This window comes from Capsicum annuum, chromosome 7 (assembly GCF_002878395.1).
Source record: "Capsicum annuum cultivar UCD-10X-F1 chromosome 7, UCD10Xv1.1, whole genome shotgun sequence".
In the NCBI taxonomy this organism is placed as follows: Eukaryota; Viridiplantae; Streptophyta; class Magnoliopsida; order Solanales; family Solanaceae; genus Capsicum; species Capsicum annuum.
In genome coordinates this window covers 225,681,826-225,702,313 of record NC_061117.1, presented here as the reverse complement: position 1 = coordinate 225,702,313, position 20,488 = coordinate 225,681,826, and the positions used below count along the sequence as shown (strand labels likewise).

General features: G+C 36.2%; 4 protein-coding genes across 6 annotated transcripts; 2 read left to right on the top strand and 2 right to left on the bottom strand.

Annotated features, from left to right (window-relative positions):
• The first annotated feature begins 1,134 nt into the window (after positions 1-1,134).
• Positions 1,135-2,205, top strand: LOC124885496. The gene has a single exon (XM_047393392.1). The coding sequence runs from the start codon at positions 1,180-1,182 to the stop codon at positions 2,176-2,178; it is 999 nt and encodes a 332-aa protein (XP_047249348.1). The 5' UTR covers positions 1,135-1,179; the 3' UTR covers positions 2,179-2,205.
• Positions 2,206-2,998: 793 nt separating this feature from the next.
• Positions 2,999-9,087, bottom strand: LOC107878843 (fructose-bisphosphate aldolase, cytoplasmic isozyme 1). 3 transcript variants are annotated; one of them, XR_007042604.1, is made up of 6 exons: positions 8,957-9,087; positions 7,823-8,203; positions 6,796-7,097; positions 5,614-5,976; positions 5,146-5,286; positions 2,999-3,470 (listed from the first exon to the last, which is right to left on the bottom strand). XR_007042604.1 is itself a non-coding variant. In XM_016725994.2 (4 exons), exons 1-4 carry the CDS (start codon positions 8,982-8,984, stop codon positions 5,614-5,616), a joined length of 1,074 nt encoding a protein of 357 aa, XP_016581480.1. In that variant the 5' UTR covers positions 8,985-9,087; the 3' UTR covers positions 5,401-5,613. The 3 variants fall into 3 exon arrangements, 1 of the variants encoding a protein (XP_016581480.1); XR_007042605.1 differs by lacking the exon at positions 2,999-3,470 and adding an exon at positions 4,853-5,062; XM_016725994.2 differs by lacking the exons at positions 2,999-3,470; positions 5,146-5,286 and having other exon boundaries at positions 5,401-5,976.
• LOC107878844 (NDR1/HIN1-like protein 6) lies at positions 3,344-4,219 on the top strand. Its single transcript, XM_016725995.2, has one exon. It carries the CDS (start codon positions 3,344-3,346, stop codon positions 4,154-4,156), a length of 813 nt encoding a protein of 270 aa, XP_016581481.1. The 3' UTR covers positions 4,157-4,219.
• A 516-nt stretch (positions 9,088-9,603) lies between the features above and the next one.
• LOC107878841 (uridine kinase-like protein 3) lies at positions 9,604-20,223 on the bottom strand. Its single transcript, XM_016725992.2, has 15 exons — positions 20,086-20,223; positions 15,723-15,885; positions 14,791-14,882; positions 14,446-14,515; positions 13,887-14,005; positions 13,464-13,560; positions 12,749-12,828; positions 12,115-12,309; positions 11,891-11,974; positions 11,715-11,775; positions 11,368-11,428; positions 10,502-10,595; positions 10,314-10,386; positions 10,081-10,163; positions 9,604-9,954 (listed from the first exon to the last, which is right to left on the bottom strand). The coding sequence occupies exons 2-15, from the start codon at positions 15,868-15,870 to the stop codon at positions 9,805-9,807; spliced, it is 1,407 nt and encodes a 468-aa protein (XP_016581478.2). The 5' UTR covers positions 15,871-15,885; positions 20,086-20,223; the 3' UTR covers positions 9,604-9,804.
• Positions 20,224-20,488: the final 265 nt, after the last annotated feature.

Here is a 20,488-nt window from a genome sequence, read left to right as displayed (position 1 = left end):
TTTAATTGTCTTTTATAAAGTAAAATGTGATAAATAAAAATACGGAATGAATAACGTTTTAATTGGGGATTGTTTGTTGTAGTATCAAGGGGTAAACTGAGAATTTAAGTGTCTTTTATAAAGCGAAATGTAACAAATAAAAATCAACTAAAGAAATAATATTTTAATTGGGGATTATTTGTTGTGGTATACGAGGGGTAAAATGGGGATTATGGTTTTTTTTGTGCACGATCCAACGAGGCAATAATTGTGTCCTTTTAGTCCTTAGCTTCTCTTGTAAGGAAAACATATATATATGAAAATTTTCAATTATTTTGATGTGATTTTAGGGAATTAAAATATTTAATTGATTTTTGTGGTTCGTTATAATTTTTTATTGAGGGGTTTTTGTTTCTAGAGATAAGTAATTTGAAAAATAAAATAAAGTAATGAATATTTGCAATGTTATATTTTGTATTCACATTATGTAATGCCATTTTGAATCATTTCGTATTAGCAGTGATAATAATTTCATTTTAAAAGAAACATATGATATTAATTCCGGTAAAAGCCCTCAGATAAAAAGGGCCATGTGATAATAATTTAGTCTTTTTTTTTTGGTCAAATTAAAATTTAAAGAGTTATAATGAATATTGATTGCTAATACTTGAATTGAATAAGCAATTATATTATATTGATTTTGTTTTCTTTTCATCAAAATCAAATTTTAAGCATTATACTAAATTTTTTGTCAAAGCCATCAAATTAAAAGGAGCATCTGATATTAGTTTCGACTTCTTTTTCGTCAAATCAAAATTTAAAGGGTTATATTGAAACATTCATTGCTAACTACTCAAATTGGAAAAGAGCATATAATATTAAAAGTTATATTGAAATATTTTTGTTCAAAGCCCTCAAATTAAAAGGATCATGTGAATAATCAAATCCTTTAGACATAAGCAAATCCTTCCTATTTTTGGTATAAAATAATTTAGAGTCCGAATTACCTTATACTACTATTACCTTATTTATATTTGAATATTAAAAAAAAAAATTGAAAATCTTACATATATATATATATATATATGTAAAATAGTCATTCCAATGACTTGTGTATATTAGTTAATGTCTACTCTAAAAGCACCTAATAGTTGGTTGACATAACACCAAAGCCTCAAATAGAGAAAAGGGGAAGCTCTAATGGTTAAACGAATTTTCAAATCACTACTTCGTTTTGACTGCTTTTCTATTGGAACAACTTCATCAAAAAAGTACTTCCCTGAGGAAATACTTGTGGACGTGCTCATGAGGTTCACTGTTAAGTCTCTTGTTCGATTCAAATGTGTTTCGAAATCGTGGAAGACATTAATCTCAGATGAATACTTTAAGGGGAAGCATCGCAATCATGCAAAGAATAATAAAAAAAATCTCGTTAGCCGAATGGTCGTTGATGTTGGTATTGGTCATTGGGATTACAGTTGTTGTTTATCTTCACCATCATCATCTGCTCAACCATTACAAAAGCTTGGTTGCCCATCAAACCATAAAAGTTATGTAATATTATGTTGTTGCGATGGTTTGTCTCTTCTCCGGTGTCATTCTGTTTGCTATTTACTGTGGAATCTATCCACAAATGAATTTTCAGACACAACTGGCCGTACCACTACTTATGGATTGGGATATGACTCGATTAGTGATGACTATAAGATTCTTATGGTTGCTAGTACTGCCAGACCACCCAATAGAATCAAACTTTTGGGTTGGCATTTGTTCATGCTGCATTTCATTGGATCGTCAGAGGGGATAATTCATCATCCAAGTATTTTGTCACTTCATTTAATATATCAAATGAGACCGCACGGAGAGATATCATTGCCAGAGCTCAAACATCGGCGCTGCGATTTTAGATGTGTTGTTTCGGCGTTTGATGAAATGTTTTGTGTTTATTCTACTTGCCAAGACGATGGGGAGACGGAAACTTTAAAGTTATGGGTAATGAAAGAATATGGTGTCAATGAAACTTGGACTCAATTATGTACTATACGAGGCCCTCATCTATTATTAGCCAAACCCTTATTTACCATACCAAAATATATGTTTGCAGAGGGTGAAGTGCTACTCGGATTTTGTACCGGCGGATTTAGGACATCCAAAGGAGCATATGAATTGTTCACTGAATATCACGGACGGAAAGTTTGATCTCTCCAAAATTACGTATTTAGTATTAGAATTGGCCTGCATGGGGGGTGTCATGCTACAACATTTTATTGCTTTAAGTTTATTCATAATGTGGTTGATTTTGCATATTTCAAAATATGTTAGCAAAATTTAATGTTATTTCATGCGGAATTAATTCAACTTGGATATTCCGGAATAAAAATAACATTACAATTTTGAAACATGTTATTCTGCAATTTATCCCTAACCAAACATGAATAAATTCATCCTAAAATTAATTCCGAAATTAGTTATATTTCATTCCTCAAACGAAATTAACTTAACCTTTTTGGTACTGTTCTATCTCATCATTCTAATTTATTTAACTATGTTAGGTCGCTAAACAAAGAAATTCTTTGAAAGAATTATTGGTCCGTATAAGCAAGGCCGTATTAATGTATATGTACGAAAAGTAATTTATGACTTATGTATATCATATGATTTTCTATATACGCTATATATACACCTTTTAGAAACTATAAAAGGAGCCACTTAACAACAATTTTATCTTTATTTAATCATATGTAAGACTAATGATTTTTTGACTTTCTTTTCTTAGTGTGTAAGTATACATATATCACATGAAAAAAGGCATTTTGTCCATTTGACAGGTCAATGTTCTACATATAAGTTGTAAAATTTCAAGAAAAAAAAGCTTAAAGTGCCACTAAGGCCCACCAAAACAAAAGTTTGAAGGTATTAGCAGCAAAAGGCGGAGTTAACATCTCAACTTTATGAGCTTCAAAATTTTAGAACTACTACTTAAAATACTAATAATTGTGATACACGAAAATAATCAAGATGCATGCAGTCTAACTGAAATTATTTGAAAAGACAAAATCCAAACAAAAGTTATAGAGCCCTGTGGTGGCCTGTGTGGGCCACTTTGCTTTAGTGTTTTTATGAATAAATACAGTGATTCAACTATGAAAAAAGCAACACACAATTCAAATCAAAACATCTATATGTCCCAACTTTAGTTCCTACTCCCATTACCTTTATCAAAATACTACTACTATATATTAAAAACAAACAAAAGCTTCTTTCCCTTTTACTTTCCTTAATCCAATTCCAAACTCCATTATTATCTTTAAATAAATAGATCCAACATTCACTTGTTCATCTTTCCTTTCATAATTCATTAGCCATGACTTCCTCAGAGAGCTTGAGTTTCTTCTCTCCTGAATATACTTCGCCCAGGATGTTTCCGGTAACACCATCACCACGACCACCACCATCATCGTCTCTTAAACGTGGCATGCCATCGCCATCGCCTATGAGCCAAATCATCATGTCAAAACAAGCCCTCAATCAACCTTTGACACCAGAAGTGTCATGTGAAATAATCAAGAACAAACCAGTAGTACAATATGTTGTGCCACGGCAACGTAGACGGACTAATCCTGCAGTGTGGTGTGCTGCAATACTATGCATGCTGTTTAGCCTACTCTTGATATCATTTGGTATTGGCACACTAGTCATTTTCCTATCTATCAAACCAAGAAATCCAGTGTTTGATACATCTAATGCTAGCTTAAGTGTCATATACTTAGACTCACCTAAGTATATGAATGGTGACTTCACATTCATAGCAAATTTCACTAATCCAAACAAGAAACTTGATGTGAGATTTGAGCATTTGGCTATTGAACTGTTTTTCTCAGATAGCCTAATAGCAACACAAGTTCTTCAACCTTTCACTCAGAGGCAACGCGAAACACGGATAGTACAAGTTCACATGATATCTAGCTTGGTTTATTTGCCACCAATTTCAGCTTTCAAGCTACAAAAACAGGTACTGAGCAACAGAGTTGTGTACAACATCAGAGGAACTTTTAAGGTCAGAGTTAATATTGGCCTCATTCATTACTCTTATTGGTTACATGGGAGATGTCAGTTAGAGATGACAAGTCCACCAGCAGGTGCTCTTATCACACATAGTTGTAGAACAAAGAGGTGAAGAACTTCTGTATATTTGATACTTTAGTACAGCCGAGTTGATTTGATTTTCCATATTCCTTTCTATGATGTCCCTAATAACAGTACAAAAACTACTGTCTCTCAACGGCAAACAAGTTGAGATCGGCTATATGAATTCTCATTTTTCTATGTTCAAGATTAGCGAAAACTTAGTTGTTTTAGTACTAGAAGTTTCCTACAGTATAGTTCAATAATTGAAATCCAAAAGGCTGTGATCAACTTAGACAATAGTTCCTTTTTCTTTTCTTGTTTTGTTCTTTTCCATTAATTTTTCCCCATTAAACTTCACACCCACCCCCTACTTTCCCAACCCCATAGAAGGGTTTTGTCAAGTTGGAAAGAGTGGTGTTCGAGTCACCTCGCACACACTGACTATTCCACCGAGTACCTACTACCTCTTGACAATACATGTGTCGGGCAGTTTTATCCATCAAGATTTAAACATATGGGAAGAAATTACCTAGCCATTTTCCGAAGGGGTTTATCGAGTTGGTAATTGGGATTCTAGTTCAATATTTTTAAAGCCATGACATCCCTATGTCGGATACTCAAAATATGCACTAGTTTTTGGAGGATCTGATGGGCACCTCTCGGCATTTTTGAAGAGTCCACGCAACACAGTATGAGGCACTTTTATTGATATCTCTTTAATAGATTGCTATTAATATGCTATATATTGGCAGCCAGCTAACAATGGAGTATATTAAATCATTTCTGGTGATTCAAAAGTAGCTGAGATAGCAAAGTAGAATATACAGGAAACATCTAAGTAGATACACAAGTCACTTTTTCTTCTACTCCTTTCTATTTATTCACAAATCTCTTGGACCTTGCCTGTCCCTTCGTGGACATGGAATAAAAAAGCAAATTTTCAACGTTGTAGTAACTGAAATTGGATGACAAAAACACGTCGTATAAGCCTTTGAAAGTTACTACTATATTAAAGATTAGCTAGAAAGAACAATGTACCTCATATAAGCAGCCACACTAGCAGAAATGGGAACAACAGTTCCATGAGTACTATGGACAGCGCGGAGCAAATATGCAGAAAAGATGAATCTTTAATTCCGTGTGTGAGATATACACGAAATACATGCAGGATCATCATACCTGCCGAACCATCGATGAACTGATAGGATTAAATGATTCTCATATATTCACTATGAAGTTCAATAACAGAAGTGTATTGAGAAAACATAAAACAATTGTAACCACAACAAAGCATAAAGAAAGTGAAAATGGGCTATATATAGCTTCTTTTTTTCTTTATTTTCTCGGTTAAGTAAATATAAACTTTGACCAGTAATTTACAAGAGTGACTAACCGAAAGATGTGAATTGGAAAGACTCAACTTTAACAGAAAGAAGTTATCAGATCAACATATAGAGACAATAGCATATAGCATGTTATCATCATCAACTCCAACTTTTGCCCCACCTAATATTTGTAATCAGATACAAACAGACTCTCAGAAGCAGCACCACCTGCACTTCCACCAGTATACTTTCCAAGTGTTGCATCAGAATTAGCCTTGCACCTTACCAAAAATGCCTGTTGAGCTTTGCCAACATTTTCTTTTTTTCCACCCCAAGTCTTGAGGGTACTTTGCTGCAATGCTCTACCGAATGAGAATGACAGTGTCCATGGCTTAACCACTTCCAATTTGTTCATTGCATTTAAGTTCACTGTTGCCTCTTCCTCGCTTTGTCCTCCTGATAAGAACACTATCCCCGGCACTGCTGGTGGCACGGTCCGGCGCAATGCTGTAACTGTGTACTCTGCTATTACTTCTGCTGCAACCTAAGATAACAAACGATGACGGTGTCAGTCAGATGTGTGGATCAACAACGATGACCAGGTTAATATAACTTTAACATGACTAGGCTGCTGCCTACATTACACTCCCTTTGAGGTGAGGCCCTTCCTCGGACCCTATGTTAACGTGGGATGCTTTGTGCACCGGGCTGCCTTTTTTTTAATCAAATCAAACTTAGAAAAACATTTTCTTTTGTTTATCATGACAACAAACCAAACTCAAATAAAATTATTTCATTTTTCTCACTTTTTGGATAAGTTCTCTAATAAATAATATGATTAACTCGATATATAGGCCCTCAAATTGGTTCTAACTTTTAGATAGGATATAAGTATATCCAAATTAACCACACGTGAATATACACTCGATCCAACTAGTATAAACTTGGACGGGTTAGATGAGTTACATTTTCATGAGTTCAATTTGACCATACTATCTACCTATTCTGCTAAAAAGAAAAAAAAAAAAACATGTAACAATGCAAGTAGCACCACTATAAATGTAGCTTAACTTCGATACACAGTTTCTTACGGTATCACGTCATCTAACAAAGAGCTACATGTAATTGCTCATAACAAGTGAGATAAATAACCTAAAAATGAAATAGATAATATGTTATAACCTATGTTGCTCAAACTCTTCAAAAATGTTGTCAGGGGTGAAACAATATTTTCGAAGGTGTGTCGGGTGCAACAACGTTTTTGAAGAATCCAAGCAACATAGGCTACAACAGGTTACGGTGATAGTATAAAAATATTTTACACTCTTAGTGTATGTAACTTAAATTCTTATAAATTACTTACCTTTGCGCTATCAGAACCAGGGGTGACCATGTTGGGCTTCAAAAGCGTTCCTTCAAGGAGAACATGATGGTCGTTGAGAGCCTTATAAACAGCAGCAAGAACAGTTTCAGTAGCAGCTGCACATTTCGCGATATCATGATTTCCATCAGTTAGAATTTCTGGTTCCACAATTGGCACAAGTCCATTTTCTTGGCAAATTATTGCATAACGAGCTAGGCCCTGTGCATTTTGCTGAATTGACAGTTCCGAAGGCTCAGTCGGCCCAATTTTCAAGACAGCTCTCCACTTGGCAAAGCGAGCACCTTGTCGAGACATAATATAATTAAATAATTATACGTTTGCTATCTCTAATAGCTTACAATATTAGATAATATGGTCACACAATTCAACATGACACCAGAACATGCAAGAAGTTTCGAGTTCAGATCTTACCGCCACCCCAAGAATCTAGATACCGGGATAAAACAAATAAAATTACGCATTCCTCCTTCTCTAAAGCTTTTCTCCATTCTTTAAGGGAGACAAAGGTTAAAATTTAAAATAAAAGTTTTGCTCAATAATCAACCTTTGTTTTATATTATACCTCGTATATCTCATTTTTAGTCCGGTGAACCAAAACATCTAGTAGTCACGTCCTTAGTTAACCATGCATCATATTCCCGCGATAAGTTGTTCCCAATCAAACGAGTTTGATGCATAAAAAAGAAGAATCAATCTAAATAGTCGCATAAATTACTTGTGTAAAGATCCCTTCCACATGCACGTGAAAGGGCGTGTTGAAATATAGCATAACTCACATAAATTAAAATGAGATGGTCACACAATTCAACACGCATTATCAGCGGTTTGACCCCATGAAAAAGAATCAGACTCACATGCACGTGAAAGGCGTCTTGAAATATAGTACAACCAAGCTAGCTCTCACGTAAAACTTTAAAATAAGAAGGTCACACAATTTCAACACACAAAATAGAGTAACCTCTCGCATAAATATTAAAATGAGATGGTCACACAATTCGACACACACCTGCCTTGTAGTACTCTGCACAACGTGCACCCAACGAGTCAAACCCTTGAGTTGTCGTCTCGCCATTGGTCCCAGCCAATTCGACAATGCCCTTGTCCACCTTAATCCCAGGAACAACTTTTTTTTCTTGAAGAAGTTCAACAAATGGCTTTCCATCAGAAGTCTTTTGGTAAAGTGTTTCTTCAAAGAGAATAACACCAGATAGGTAAGTGAGAGCATTTGGTGAAGTGAAAAGAAGTTGACGTAGAGCTTGACGATTGGCTTCAATGTTTTCAACATTAATGCTCGATAAACGTTTTCCAATAGTGCCAGTACTTTCATCTGCAGCCAAAATTCCCTTCCCTGGTGTTGCTATGTACTTGGCATTCTTGATAAGTTCCTCTGCATTTATCCCATAATTATAATGTATCAGAGCAACTATTGTAGGAAATAAATAGCATACAGAAATAATAATATTCGCGATAATTGATAGGTATACACAAAAAATGTGATGACGGGGTTGAGGTAAGCCTAAAAAGTATTGGAGAGAGGTGATTAGACATGACATGAACATGACTCTTAGTAGGAAGGTGTGGAGGATGCGGATTAGGGTAGAGGGTTAGGTTGTAGGAGTACTTCTGTGGTGTATTAATGATACCTATGTTTCTCGAATAAATATTTTATAGTATTACCTTGTGCATGTCATGTCTCTGTTATTATACTTTACTATATAGTGGTGTGATATCCCTTGTTGCATGCTTTTATGTATTTTGTTTGTTATTTTGTTATCTGTCCTGAGCTGGGAGTTTATCGAAAACAACCTCTCTACTTCATCTGAGATAGTGGTATGGACTGCGTACACTTTACCCTCCCTAGACCCCACTACTGGATATTGTGGTATGGACTGCGAACACTGGATATCATTGCTGTTGCACACAAAAATGTGATCAACAGTATTTCATGCATTTTAATCTGCTTTATTGTATAATTGCATATATATATATATATATATATACAATGGAAACTATATTATAATATGTACCTCAGAACTACATGGCTTTGCATGCTAGGCTAGTAGCTATATGTTATTATTTTACTCATGTAGTGCTTAAATTAGATTGATGCATGGGAAAAAAGGTAAGAGAAAGAAGTTACCAGCATATTTTCCAACAAAGGCAGACATGGTGGATAATGCTTTTGGATAAAGCTAAGGAAGAAGCCAACTGAAAACAGACGAGAACCCAAAAAGCTAGAAACCATACCTTATATAATATAATAAGATGAGCTGGAGGGGATATTCCTAATATGATGATCTAATTCCTGACACGTGTCAACAAATTAGCCCAACAAAGATTATCATAATGATTTACTAAAATGAGTGAACTACATATTTCACTTGCCAAACATCCCCTTTCCATTCTTCTATTCTATCCTTATTGTGTGAGGCAAGTTAGTTTCTGCCTCATCTCTAATATTTTGTTTCTTTCTCACATTTAATGTGGATGGTTCTCGAAAGATTGCCAAATGTAAGCTGAGTTTCCACTCAATGTTCGATACTTGCATCGAGGCTCAATTAAATTCGAATTCACACAAGCAAATATTATGTCTCGAGCTGCTTGTTTGTGGGAGATTCTATTTCCAAGTTCAAACCCAAAAAAGTAGACTTCATGTTAAAATAGGGAGATACTTACCGCTCCGCCACGACTTTTGGTGATATATTCTTTCATTTTCTGTTACCTAATTGTGATTGCTATATTTAACTACCTATACTAATCGTCCAAATGATTTTTGATAGTGTGAAGTGCAAAAAGAAATCATGTTTATAAGACTTGTATACTCAAAAATGCTTTAAAATGTCCAGTTATCCGTTACATTAAGTGTTTCCATCATTGCTCATCTGATTCTCTTTCTTTTAAAAGATCATTTTGGAAAAATTGAATTGGATAGAATGCAGCTGCATCTCACGTGCGATCGCGGGGTATGGAGGGGCCACGACTCTTCGTTCAGTCTTCGTCTGTGCCAAAATACCGATCACCAAACTCACCCATCCCAGGAACAACACGAAAATCGTCATTCAAACCAACTTCAATCTCAGATGTCACAATCTTAATTCTTGGAAATCGCTTACAGACCACATGTACTCCTTGAGGTGCCTAGTTTTGAAAAAACAAACACAGTTGTTATTCGAGAACTCCGTCGCAGTAGTGTAGTCCACCAATTGAACACTACAAGAACAAATAGTAGCAGAAATCCTAAACGGGATAACTGAGTTAACTTACAGAAATGAGATTGAGGAATAAAATGTTGGACTCTGGGACGCCTTTCTTCAGCAGTAACGAAATAGCTTGAACAGCTGAATTCCCTGCGTACAGACACGTAATATGCTTTGCTCACGCGATCTTTTGTTAAGATATTATCATAATATTCTTGATTATGTAGATGAACCATAGTGTTGTGTGCATGAAACTCTGATCGGTTATCTGAAATACAAGGCATTCTTGAAAAGATTAACCTGTTCCAAGGATCGGATCCAACAGCAGGACATGTCTTTCTGCAATATCTAGTGGAAGTTTCTCATAGATCAGCTGCATCAGTATTAACGAAATGCATCAAAACAAAAATAAAGAGTGCAAAAGCCAGTATAATGACTCAGGAGGGCAGAACTTATAATGACTCGGGACGACCCTGGAAATTGCTAACCTGCTGACCATTGTCACCCTCTCGATGGATCAGGATCTTGCCAATCTTGATACCTTTACAACATGCTCGCAAGGCATTCTCCATGCTCTCTCCACTGTGCATAATTCAAAAAAAATTATGGTTGACAAACAGAATACAGAAATTCAATTACACTTTGGTGAAGGCAGAAAACACAAAGAAACAAGCACTTGATATAAATTGATTCTCTACTAGAAGACCGGATAATAATTAGGTGATTGTCCTGGATGCATTTGACAATATTATGAGCCAGATAATTCATGATGAGTAATAACAATTTAACATTTTAGTTCATCTGATTAAAAGGTAAATTTGAACATCAATTAAACTGCAAACCTTCTAAATTTTCAGGGCTATATATTTGCCACGCTTGAAGAAAATGAAATTCCCATCAATATAGTCCTTTATGAAGACACTAACTCTTAGCATCATAAATCTCCATGCAGCCACGTAACAAGTATTTATCCTAAAAAATGCAAATGAAGTTTCCTCATGTTGAATATGTTACTGAGATGAGAGACTGTCATTTGTTCATGTGACAGCTTTAAACAAATACATCGGAGCCTCAGACATGCCTAGACCATTGCAATCGATCTACTAAACAAGCCCAATTTGGAACAAACGAATGCCAATGGAATAAGCACTTGTTAAGGACATGATCAATCATACAATCAAGCAGTCAATGCTAATGAAGAGTACCAAACTAAATGCACCAACATAAGGTTTCATATGTAAACACATGCACACATCGTTACAAAGATCAGAAAGTCCTTAAATCCTCCGAAGCAATTATTACTACCATACAAGAAAAGCAAGGGAAATGCCAATTACAAATTACTAACTTTTACCTTCTAATTACAGAAACACCGCATAACCTCTTACAAAAATCAACACCGCTGTAAACAGATCCTGCACTCAGAAGAAATATATTTCATTAAGAATTTATTTCCGCTCATTGAAGTAGTTCCCACTCAACAGATCCTGCACTCAGAAGAAATATATTTCATTAAGAATTTATTTCCGCTCATTGAAGTAGTTCCCACTCAAGAGATCGCCATTAAGCCTGATCTTTTGACCTAATGACAATAAACTTGATATATATACTAGAGTAGTCAAAGAAGCTACTTCGGAGCCCTCTGAACAAGACTTCTAAATACAAGGGCATGAATAATGCCCAATTGCAGTAGCAGCTTACCGGTTGGAGTCAACACCTGCTTTTCCGTAAATGGAAGATGTCCTAAACCATGTTCAACAACCTGGTTCAAGTAAAATGAATCTAGTTGATAAGCTAAAGGAAGATCGCCTTTCCCTGACTGGTTGAGAAAGATAGGATAACCGGTAAAGCAATGAACTGTGCAGCAATGTACTTACCAGTCGTATCAATCTATCAGCATAAAATACAAAATCATGTTTAGTCGTATTAGCATCTCGTATAAGTGTATGCATGCCACGTATCTGAATGAGAAAGAAAATACCAATCTTTAGGAGCACATGGGGGATGGATCTTGAACAAAGTTGAGGCAATTTGGAGAAAAGGAGAAACAGATAAAAAGGGACGGACAAGATATCTCAACTTCAGAAGACAAAAATGGTACCTGGAAAGTTGATTGAATGACATATAAGTTGGGATATATTTTACAGAGATCATGTTGACCAAGTTTTGTCCGAATATGTTGCACAATCAAATCGATAGCAACATGATTGTCTCCACCTCGGGGAATGATAACATCAGCATACTTCTTTGTAGGAAGAATAAAGTCATCAAAAGCAGCTTTCACAAACTTAGAGTACTGCATCAAGATTAAATTCAAATTACTCGTGAAAACAAAACACTTAAGCATAAAAATTATGCTAAATTTCAGATGGCAGTTAGCTTCAAAAATGCAATTCAGAAACTTAATAGAGTTGGAAGTTTGAACAGTCAGTTTTGAAAAGGCAACTAAGTTAAGATGGAAGTTGAATCATCAGTTTAAGAAAAATGGCTTCAATTGAGCTTATTATCAAAAGGGAAAATTCAGAAACTTAGATTGGAAGCTTCACAGATATGAACTGAGAAAGCAAGCAAGGAAAGAGAAACTTGGTCATCAAGTCACTGATCTTCATAGTAAACAAAATGCAATTTGTTGGAAGTTGGAAGAGTAAAAAGATGAAGAAATGCTTTGTCAGATATCTGTCAAATTTGGGTGAAAGGTTCCAATTTTTTTCAAGTAACCTAAAAGTGTTCCTAACCTGATCAAGCACCATACCAATATCTCTTCCCTTTTCAGCTGTGTCACGTCTTATTCTCCTTGCAAGACGTACATCAGCATCTGCACTGAAAGTTTAAGATGATGAAACCACACAAATAGAAGACCCAACATAAAAGCATTGTCCAGTAGACACGAAAGGATTCAACATATAGAGGCTATATGCTCGTGTATCAAGAACTAAAGTAGCACACCAATTTTAAGGAGAACTGAAATCAACAGTTGTAAGGAAACAATATAAAAAATGAAACACAACAAAAACCATCATATTTTTTTTAAGTGAAGCACTCACTAAAAGCGTTTTGAGTGAAATTGCAGTTCTGTCTTTCATGATATCTGTTTCAATGAAGACCTTGCACCACTTATACATGCATGGATATTCATACAAGTACAACAGTGCTCTAATCTCTGGAAAGTCCCATTTTTAAGAAATCACATTAGACTAGCTCCATATTTCTAAATTTATACTTCAATATTTGGTTTTAATTTATTAGGGGAAAAACCATCAGATCTTTTCAATCAACAGAGGAGAAATGTTAAAAGGAAAAATATCCATGTAGAAAGACTACTATATGAGATAACTACTAGGACACTACACTGATCTTTTCTCTTGTACATCATGGTCAGATGTCAATGAGAGGGCACAACTCATGCCACAACAACAATAAAGAAACATTAAAGAAAGGAGATGAAAGAACCTGTATCAACAAATATCTTCATATTCATCAGACCTCGGACACGTGGATCGTGAAAGATGAGTATGCCTTCCAAAATTATAACATCTGAAGGATTGACCTACCAAGTAATTTAAATAAAGGTGATGAATTGGCAATAATGGGAGATTCTGGACAAAGAAAGCTACAACTTTTCTCCACTTATATATCCGGCTGTCTATCAAGAAAAGTATGTGTTTTCTGTATCGTTGGAATCCAATCTCTCTTTCTTCCCTTTAGATATTTTCAGATAGGGTATTCAATTGGAAGAAAGAAAGTATGCAAAAAGACAAGGGAGGTCAAAAGTTGATTAAGATTTGCGTGGAGCATAAGTTGATGTGTTCTTTAGAAAGTGGATGATGTATGCAATAAAAAAAAACAAAATAAAATCATGCTTTGAAGATTTACCCTTCGAAGCGGGAATACGTCATTTTTGTAACTCTTAAAATCGTATTTTGGAATATCTACTGCTTGCCCCTGCTTCAATTTCTCCACCACACACAACAATTTTTCGGTGTCAAATGCATCTGAACAATAAGAGAAAGAAGCATGAAGCCTTCACCAGACATTATCTTATAACATGTATCTAATATTTAATAATGCCTAGAGTAACATATAAATATTAAAAGATTTCACAGAGTTTATACATGTTTGAACACCACAATATCAAAATTCAATCACAGAAATTATTATCCGTTAATTAAAGAAAATTTCCAATAAAATTGAGGAATGACACGAGTCACAGGTCTCGAACACATAAACATACTTCCTCAAAGTCACAACAAGTCCAGTACAAGAGAGTCCAATTTCGATCTATTTATTGCAAATGCAAGAAAGATCTTGAGGGAAAAAATGGCACATATAGTGATGCTTTTCTCCTATAAGTAGTATCACTTTCTGTCTGGGAACTTAAACCATAAACAATTGAGATTCTGAATTTAACTCAAATAAAATGGATTAGACTAACCAGGATGGTCAAAGTTATACTCATGAACTTTTGTCAGTTCTTCAGGAGTCAATGTATGATAAAAAGAATCCTGTAAATTCAAACCCGAGTTAGATAAATCAGATGATGAATTTGGTAGGCCTCACATAAGTTTTGTGCAAACTAAAAGACAGTAAGTGTAGCATTGACAACTAGTAATATAGTTCTAGATTCAATACCAAGAGATAAGAGAACAGAGGCAGCGGTAAAAAGCTGTATGGAGAAGACTATGATACTATCTATTCATACTGAGGATGATCTAGCTGTAAGCTTAAACTTGTTCATCAAAATAAAGAAAAGACTTTTTTCCAGTCCGAAGGATCCCACCTGGTTAACTAGTACAACTCGCTGATCCCGAAGCTGCTCAATAATTAAATCACAAACTGTTGTCTTTCCAGATGCAGCACCTCCGGCAACGCCTGCAGGTGACACGTATTTTATGCACATGATTAAGAAAACGCATAGGAAGAGTAGGAAGATTCATAATGGATAACAAAGATTTAGCTTTCAAAAGAAGTCATATTGTTAGCATTTACAGCCTTGAATCTGATGGAAAAGAAATTAATTCATCAAAAGATTACGTTGAAAAATTGTTTGAAGTTGTATGAATCGACTGAAAAACCAGATAACCATTTTTTATCACAGCCCATATTCCTGACACATCTATTGACCAACAATGTGCATACTAAAACAATTGAACCAACTCCACTGATACATAATTCATGTTCTAAACAACAGGCAAAAAGAAGGATTGAGCACAAAATCCATATTGAGAATTATTCTTTACGCATACCCAGCATAATTAATTTTGGTGTTAACTTCATGCAAAAAAAGCAGCCAGAATCCAAAGCCAAAGAAAACTGCCACAAAGTTCTAAACAAAACCAGATAACCAACTAAATCATTTATAAGCAAACAAAATGACTGCCTAGCTTTCACCGTCGCTCAAGATTGTAGCCCTTTTTCATCCCCTCGTTATGTGCATCCATGAATAGCTCTACCATGTTTTTAACATTCATATAGTCAGTTTCTTAAGCTAATATATCCTTTGCTCTGGGAATCATCAAACATAAAGATCACAAAGAAAAATTCCAAAAATAGCAGCGGAGACCAACAATTGACTGGTTATTGAGATAAAGTCCCTTGTTTTCAATTTTTGAAATTGCAAATGTGAATTTTGTTAAGATGATGCTCCCATGACCCTCATAAGAAAAACAATGCGCTGGTGACAGCACGAGAGGTACCACTGCCTATACATACCAATGATGAAGGGTTGCTTATGAAAACTATCATCTATAGAGGTTGTTGGTTGCTCAATTTCTGGAGTATGTGGCTGCTCCATATGGAATCCAGAATAATGAACTCCTGATGACGCTTCTATCAAATCTTCAACTGGATTTGAACCCATTGTTGATTTTAGGCTCTGCATTTAAGTTATCAATAATCAGTGAAGGACTACAAGCTTCCGTAAAAGATAAATACCAATATCACAAAATTGGCATCCAGATGGCTAGTAATATACTTATATCAGATGTTTTTCCTTTTTTTCAAATTTAAGATTGAAATGGTGAGCAAGTCTGAGCAGTGGTTGACTAGGCTTTTCGAGTAAGAATGAAATAACGATTTAAAAGAGGTAGTAAAACAAATATCACGTCTTTATAAAGCTAACTCATCAAAACAGTTTCTACTCCATGTAAAAGTTCATTTACTTTGGTTTAAATTATATTCTCCTTGATGCCTACAGTACAAGCTGTAACTACTATTCATGCTTCTATGACATACGTATGTCTGAATCATGCATTTACGTGTGCATGAGGGAAGCTAAGAATCAGGGAGATAAAAGTTTGCAGACACATCAAACATCTAGGCTTTATAATGTGTTGGCTCATCTTGGTGCCGAGGCAAACACCTTCAAATGTTATGGCCCTAGCATTAAAAAGGAATTGGTTTGTGCCTGCAGACAGCTAAGTTTGCAGAAGAATCCACTCATATCAGCCTACAGTGGTATCTTCTGAGACCGACTCAGTTGAATATCAAGAAATTGATGTTCACCATCCATGATTCCTCGATATTTGAGTATGCATAAGTACAATGTGTCTATGAAAAAGATCGAGTTTGCAGTGGTAGAGATAGGACTATATACAAGGAGATCCGAAAAAATTTATAGACTGCCACAGTTGAGATTCGAACTTGAAACTTGCTGTGTTCCCACAACGATCGGAATGTGGAATTTGGTCTTCTTACATGATTTTCGACAATTCATAACTCAGAGCAAGCTTTTGGGGTTGATTAGGCCTAAAGTCCATTTCTTTACAAAGTATTGCTGGGGCCCCTCCAATATCATGATTTACCCAACATTTGGCTCTCATCTTATGTTGGGAGGCTTGGCTCAACATTTGATTGATGAGACGCGAGGGGGGTGAATGAAAAATTGGAGGTTTGGAGGCAAACCCTTGAATTTAAAGGGTTCAGGTTGAGTAGGTCCAAGACGGAATATATGGAATGCAAGTTTAGTGACTTGAGGCAGGAGGAAGATGCGGTGGTGAGGTTGGATTCCCAGGATGTTTGTAAGAGGGATAGTTTTAAGTATCTTGGGTCTTTGATTCAGGGGAATGGTGAGATAGATGAGGATGTCTCTAACCGTATTGGAGCAGGTTGGATGAAGTGGAGGCTCACCTCGAGAATGTTGTGTGATAAGAAGGTCCCAGTTAAGCTTAAAGGCAAATTCTACAGAGTGGCAGTCCGGCCAGCTATGTTCTATGGAGCAGAGTGTTGGCCAGTCAAGAACTCCCACATTCAAAGAATGAAGGTGGCGGAAATGAGAATGTTGCGTTGGATGTGTGAATTTACTAGAGGGGATAGAGTTAGGAATGAGATAGTTCAGGAGAAGGTGGGAGTGGCTTCGGTGGAGGACAAGATGCGGGAAGGAAGGTTGAGATGGTTTGGGCATGTGATGCGGAGGGGCACGGATGCCCCAGTTCGAAGGTGTGAGAGGCTAGCGTTGGATGGCTTCAGGAGGAGGAGAGGTAGGCCGAAGAAGTACTGGAGGGAAGTGATTAGACATGATATGGAGCAGCTTCAGCTTACTGAGGGCATGACCCTAGATAGAAAGGTGTGGAGGTCGCGGATAAGGGTAGAAGGATAGGTTGTGTGCGTGGGCTGTAGTAGTAGTTAGAAGAACCCTGGTTGAGATGGTTTGGGCATGTGATGAGGAGGGGCACGGATGCCCCAGTTCGAAGGTGTGAGAGGCTAGCATTGGATGGCTTCAGGAGGAGGAGAGGTAGGCCGAAGAAGTACTGGAGGGAAGTGATTAGACATGATATGGAGCAGCTTCAGCTTACTGAGGACATGACCCTAGATAGAAAGGTGTGGAGGTCGCGGATAAGGGTAGAAGGATAGGTTGTGTGCGTGGGCTGTAGTAGTAGTTAGAAGAACCCTGGTATAGCCAGGTTACTAATCCTAGGACTGTGTCCTTAGGTAAGAGCTCCTAGTCAGGAGGATTTGGGTGTGAAGGTGTCTCTGGCCTGTGAGTGTCTATTACTACTAGGTGGGTATCATTTTTCGGATGCCCTATTTCTTATCTCTTATTGCACATTGCACATGGTTACCTTATCTCATACTGCTTTGATTTATATTTATGTCTTAAATCCTTTTTATGTGATGCCATCCATCTTGCTTCATGTTTCTTTACGCTTTTGTTTATTATTCCTTATCTTGAGCCGGGGGTCTATCGGAAACAGCCTCTCTACTTGTTTGGAGGTAGCGGTATGGACTACGTACACTTTACCCTCCCCACTTTGTGGGAATACACTAGGTTTTTTGTTGTTGTTGTTGTTGTTGGTTCTCATCTTATATTTCCACGCTCCAGATACTTAGTCTTGAGAATGTGGGGGTGTTGAGTGGAATTTTGATCTCCTTATATTATCTTGGGCAATCCTCACTTTCATAGGGTTGAGTCAGATCCAAAATCCTTTGTGGCACCTTGATTATTCCACTGGATACCTGTTACCTCCCATCCGTACAAATATCAAGTAACTCTTCCCACGAAGACTTAGGAAAATGGGACGAAATCACCTAGGAGTTGTTGGCTCCACTGGACTTCAAACTTAAGACCTCATGTTTCTCTACCCACTACACTAGGCTACACCCATGGGTGCAAGGGGATTCAACAATTTATATAACAAAAAGAAATTATTTTACACAGTATAATTTTCCAACAAAGAGGATTCAATCAAACCCCTTTCCTCTTACTAGCTCTACCCCCTGCGAGTTAGGCTTTTCATTGGTGAAGCCAAAACTCAAATTGCATAATGCATTCGTACAGATACCAAATTATACAATGTCCCCAGCACCAGTTTAGTTTACTAGCATTAGCTTGAACAATCCAACTGTATTCCAGAAACCGTCAACCCCTGCACCGTCACTTTCTTTTCTACATCTCCAACCTCTAAGAGAGCAGATTCAAGTACTCGTTAATTTTCCATCAAAATGATACGTGACAACACGAATCCTAAATGGATATGCATCAAGGCGCAGCAACCTCTAGTATGCATGAAACGGAATGAGACGTCAGAAGCATGTAATGCATACTTCACAGATACTATTAGTTCAAGAGGGGAAAGCCCTCCGTTCCTGGTTCTCCAGTACTTGGAACCTCATAGCAAGTTAGTATTTAGCGGCACTACTGCTAGTCTCCTAGTAAGCTGATAATCTATATCTCACGCAAATTGATGTATGTGGCATTGTTCTATCCCACTTCAAACTTGTACAAAGGATTCACACTCATACTGAAATAATCCTAAATTGATATGCATCAAGACGTAGTAACCTCCTTGTATATCTATGATACGGAATGTGATCCACTACTTTGTTGAGTAATTCGCCCGTACCATCTATGATAGCAAGTTAGCACAACCACTGCTGCTCGTACATCCAGGGGTTCATCCAAACCCCACTTCGACGGAAAATTATACTGTTTTTATACTATTTTTACATGGTTAAAAATATTTTTTCTACATATATAGAGTAGATGTTGAACCCCCTTCTACTAGTTCGTATATATACTTCTAAACCCCTCAATGAAAATCCTAGCTCCGCCACTACGTACATCTGCTGCTTAGCTTATAATCTATGTATGTGTCATTCATTAATCTATCCTACTTCAAATTTTTGCAATACAAAGTATAATGTACTCTATCGATATGTCAGCTTCAGCTCACACAACTCCATAGACCAAACATCCCCGACCTCATCAAAGCTAAGATACACCATCAAATTAAACTACTTCATATGAACAAAAGTGCATCAGTTTCTTCAAAGCAATCATAAACAAAATTCATAAAAAAAAAAAATCAATAATTAACCAATAAATACAACATAAATTTCATAGATCGTAAAACAAACATGTAGATTCAAAATTAAACAAAACAACTCATATATCTTACGTTTAAATCCCGAGAAAAAAAATACTAAATGATTTCTTCCTATCTGTTGTAATTTAGGTGAAGTATAATTAGCGCAGCTGAACGAAAGCTGACACGGACACCAACCACAGTTATAACAAAAAAAACCAAAAAAAAACTTATATATATAAATAAGGAGATTGATGAATATTTTTAGGTACCTTTTGTTAGTAGTTCAAAATTTGGGGAAGATTTATTTGAGATTTGAAGGAAGAGAGAAGAGATACAATGAACAGTTGTAGTGTGTGTAATGTGTGTAATTTTGTTGGCTTAGTTACGGACATGATGAATTTATAGTGTGTGAATTTTGTTCTGTATATATTTTAGATTATGGGCTTCATTTTTTGGTGAAATTACAGGTGTGCCAACTGGTTTTCTTTTGTTATTTAATTTTTGATAAAAATATGCCACTAACACTTAAAAAGATAAGTTTTATTAGTGTAATGATTAGATCGACTATGTTGCATAGAGTTGAACGTGGCTTTGAAGACCTTTTGCGTTCAGGAGATGAAAATGACAGCAAAAATTAGAGCTAGATCAAGGAAGGATGAGAAAAAAGTAATT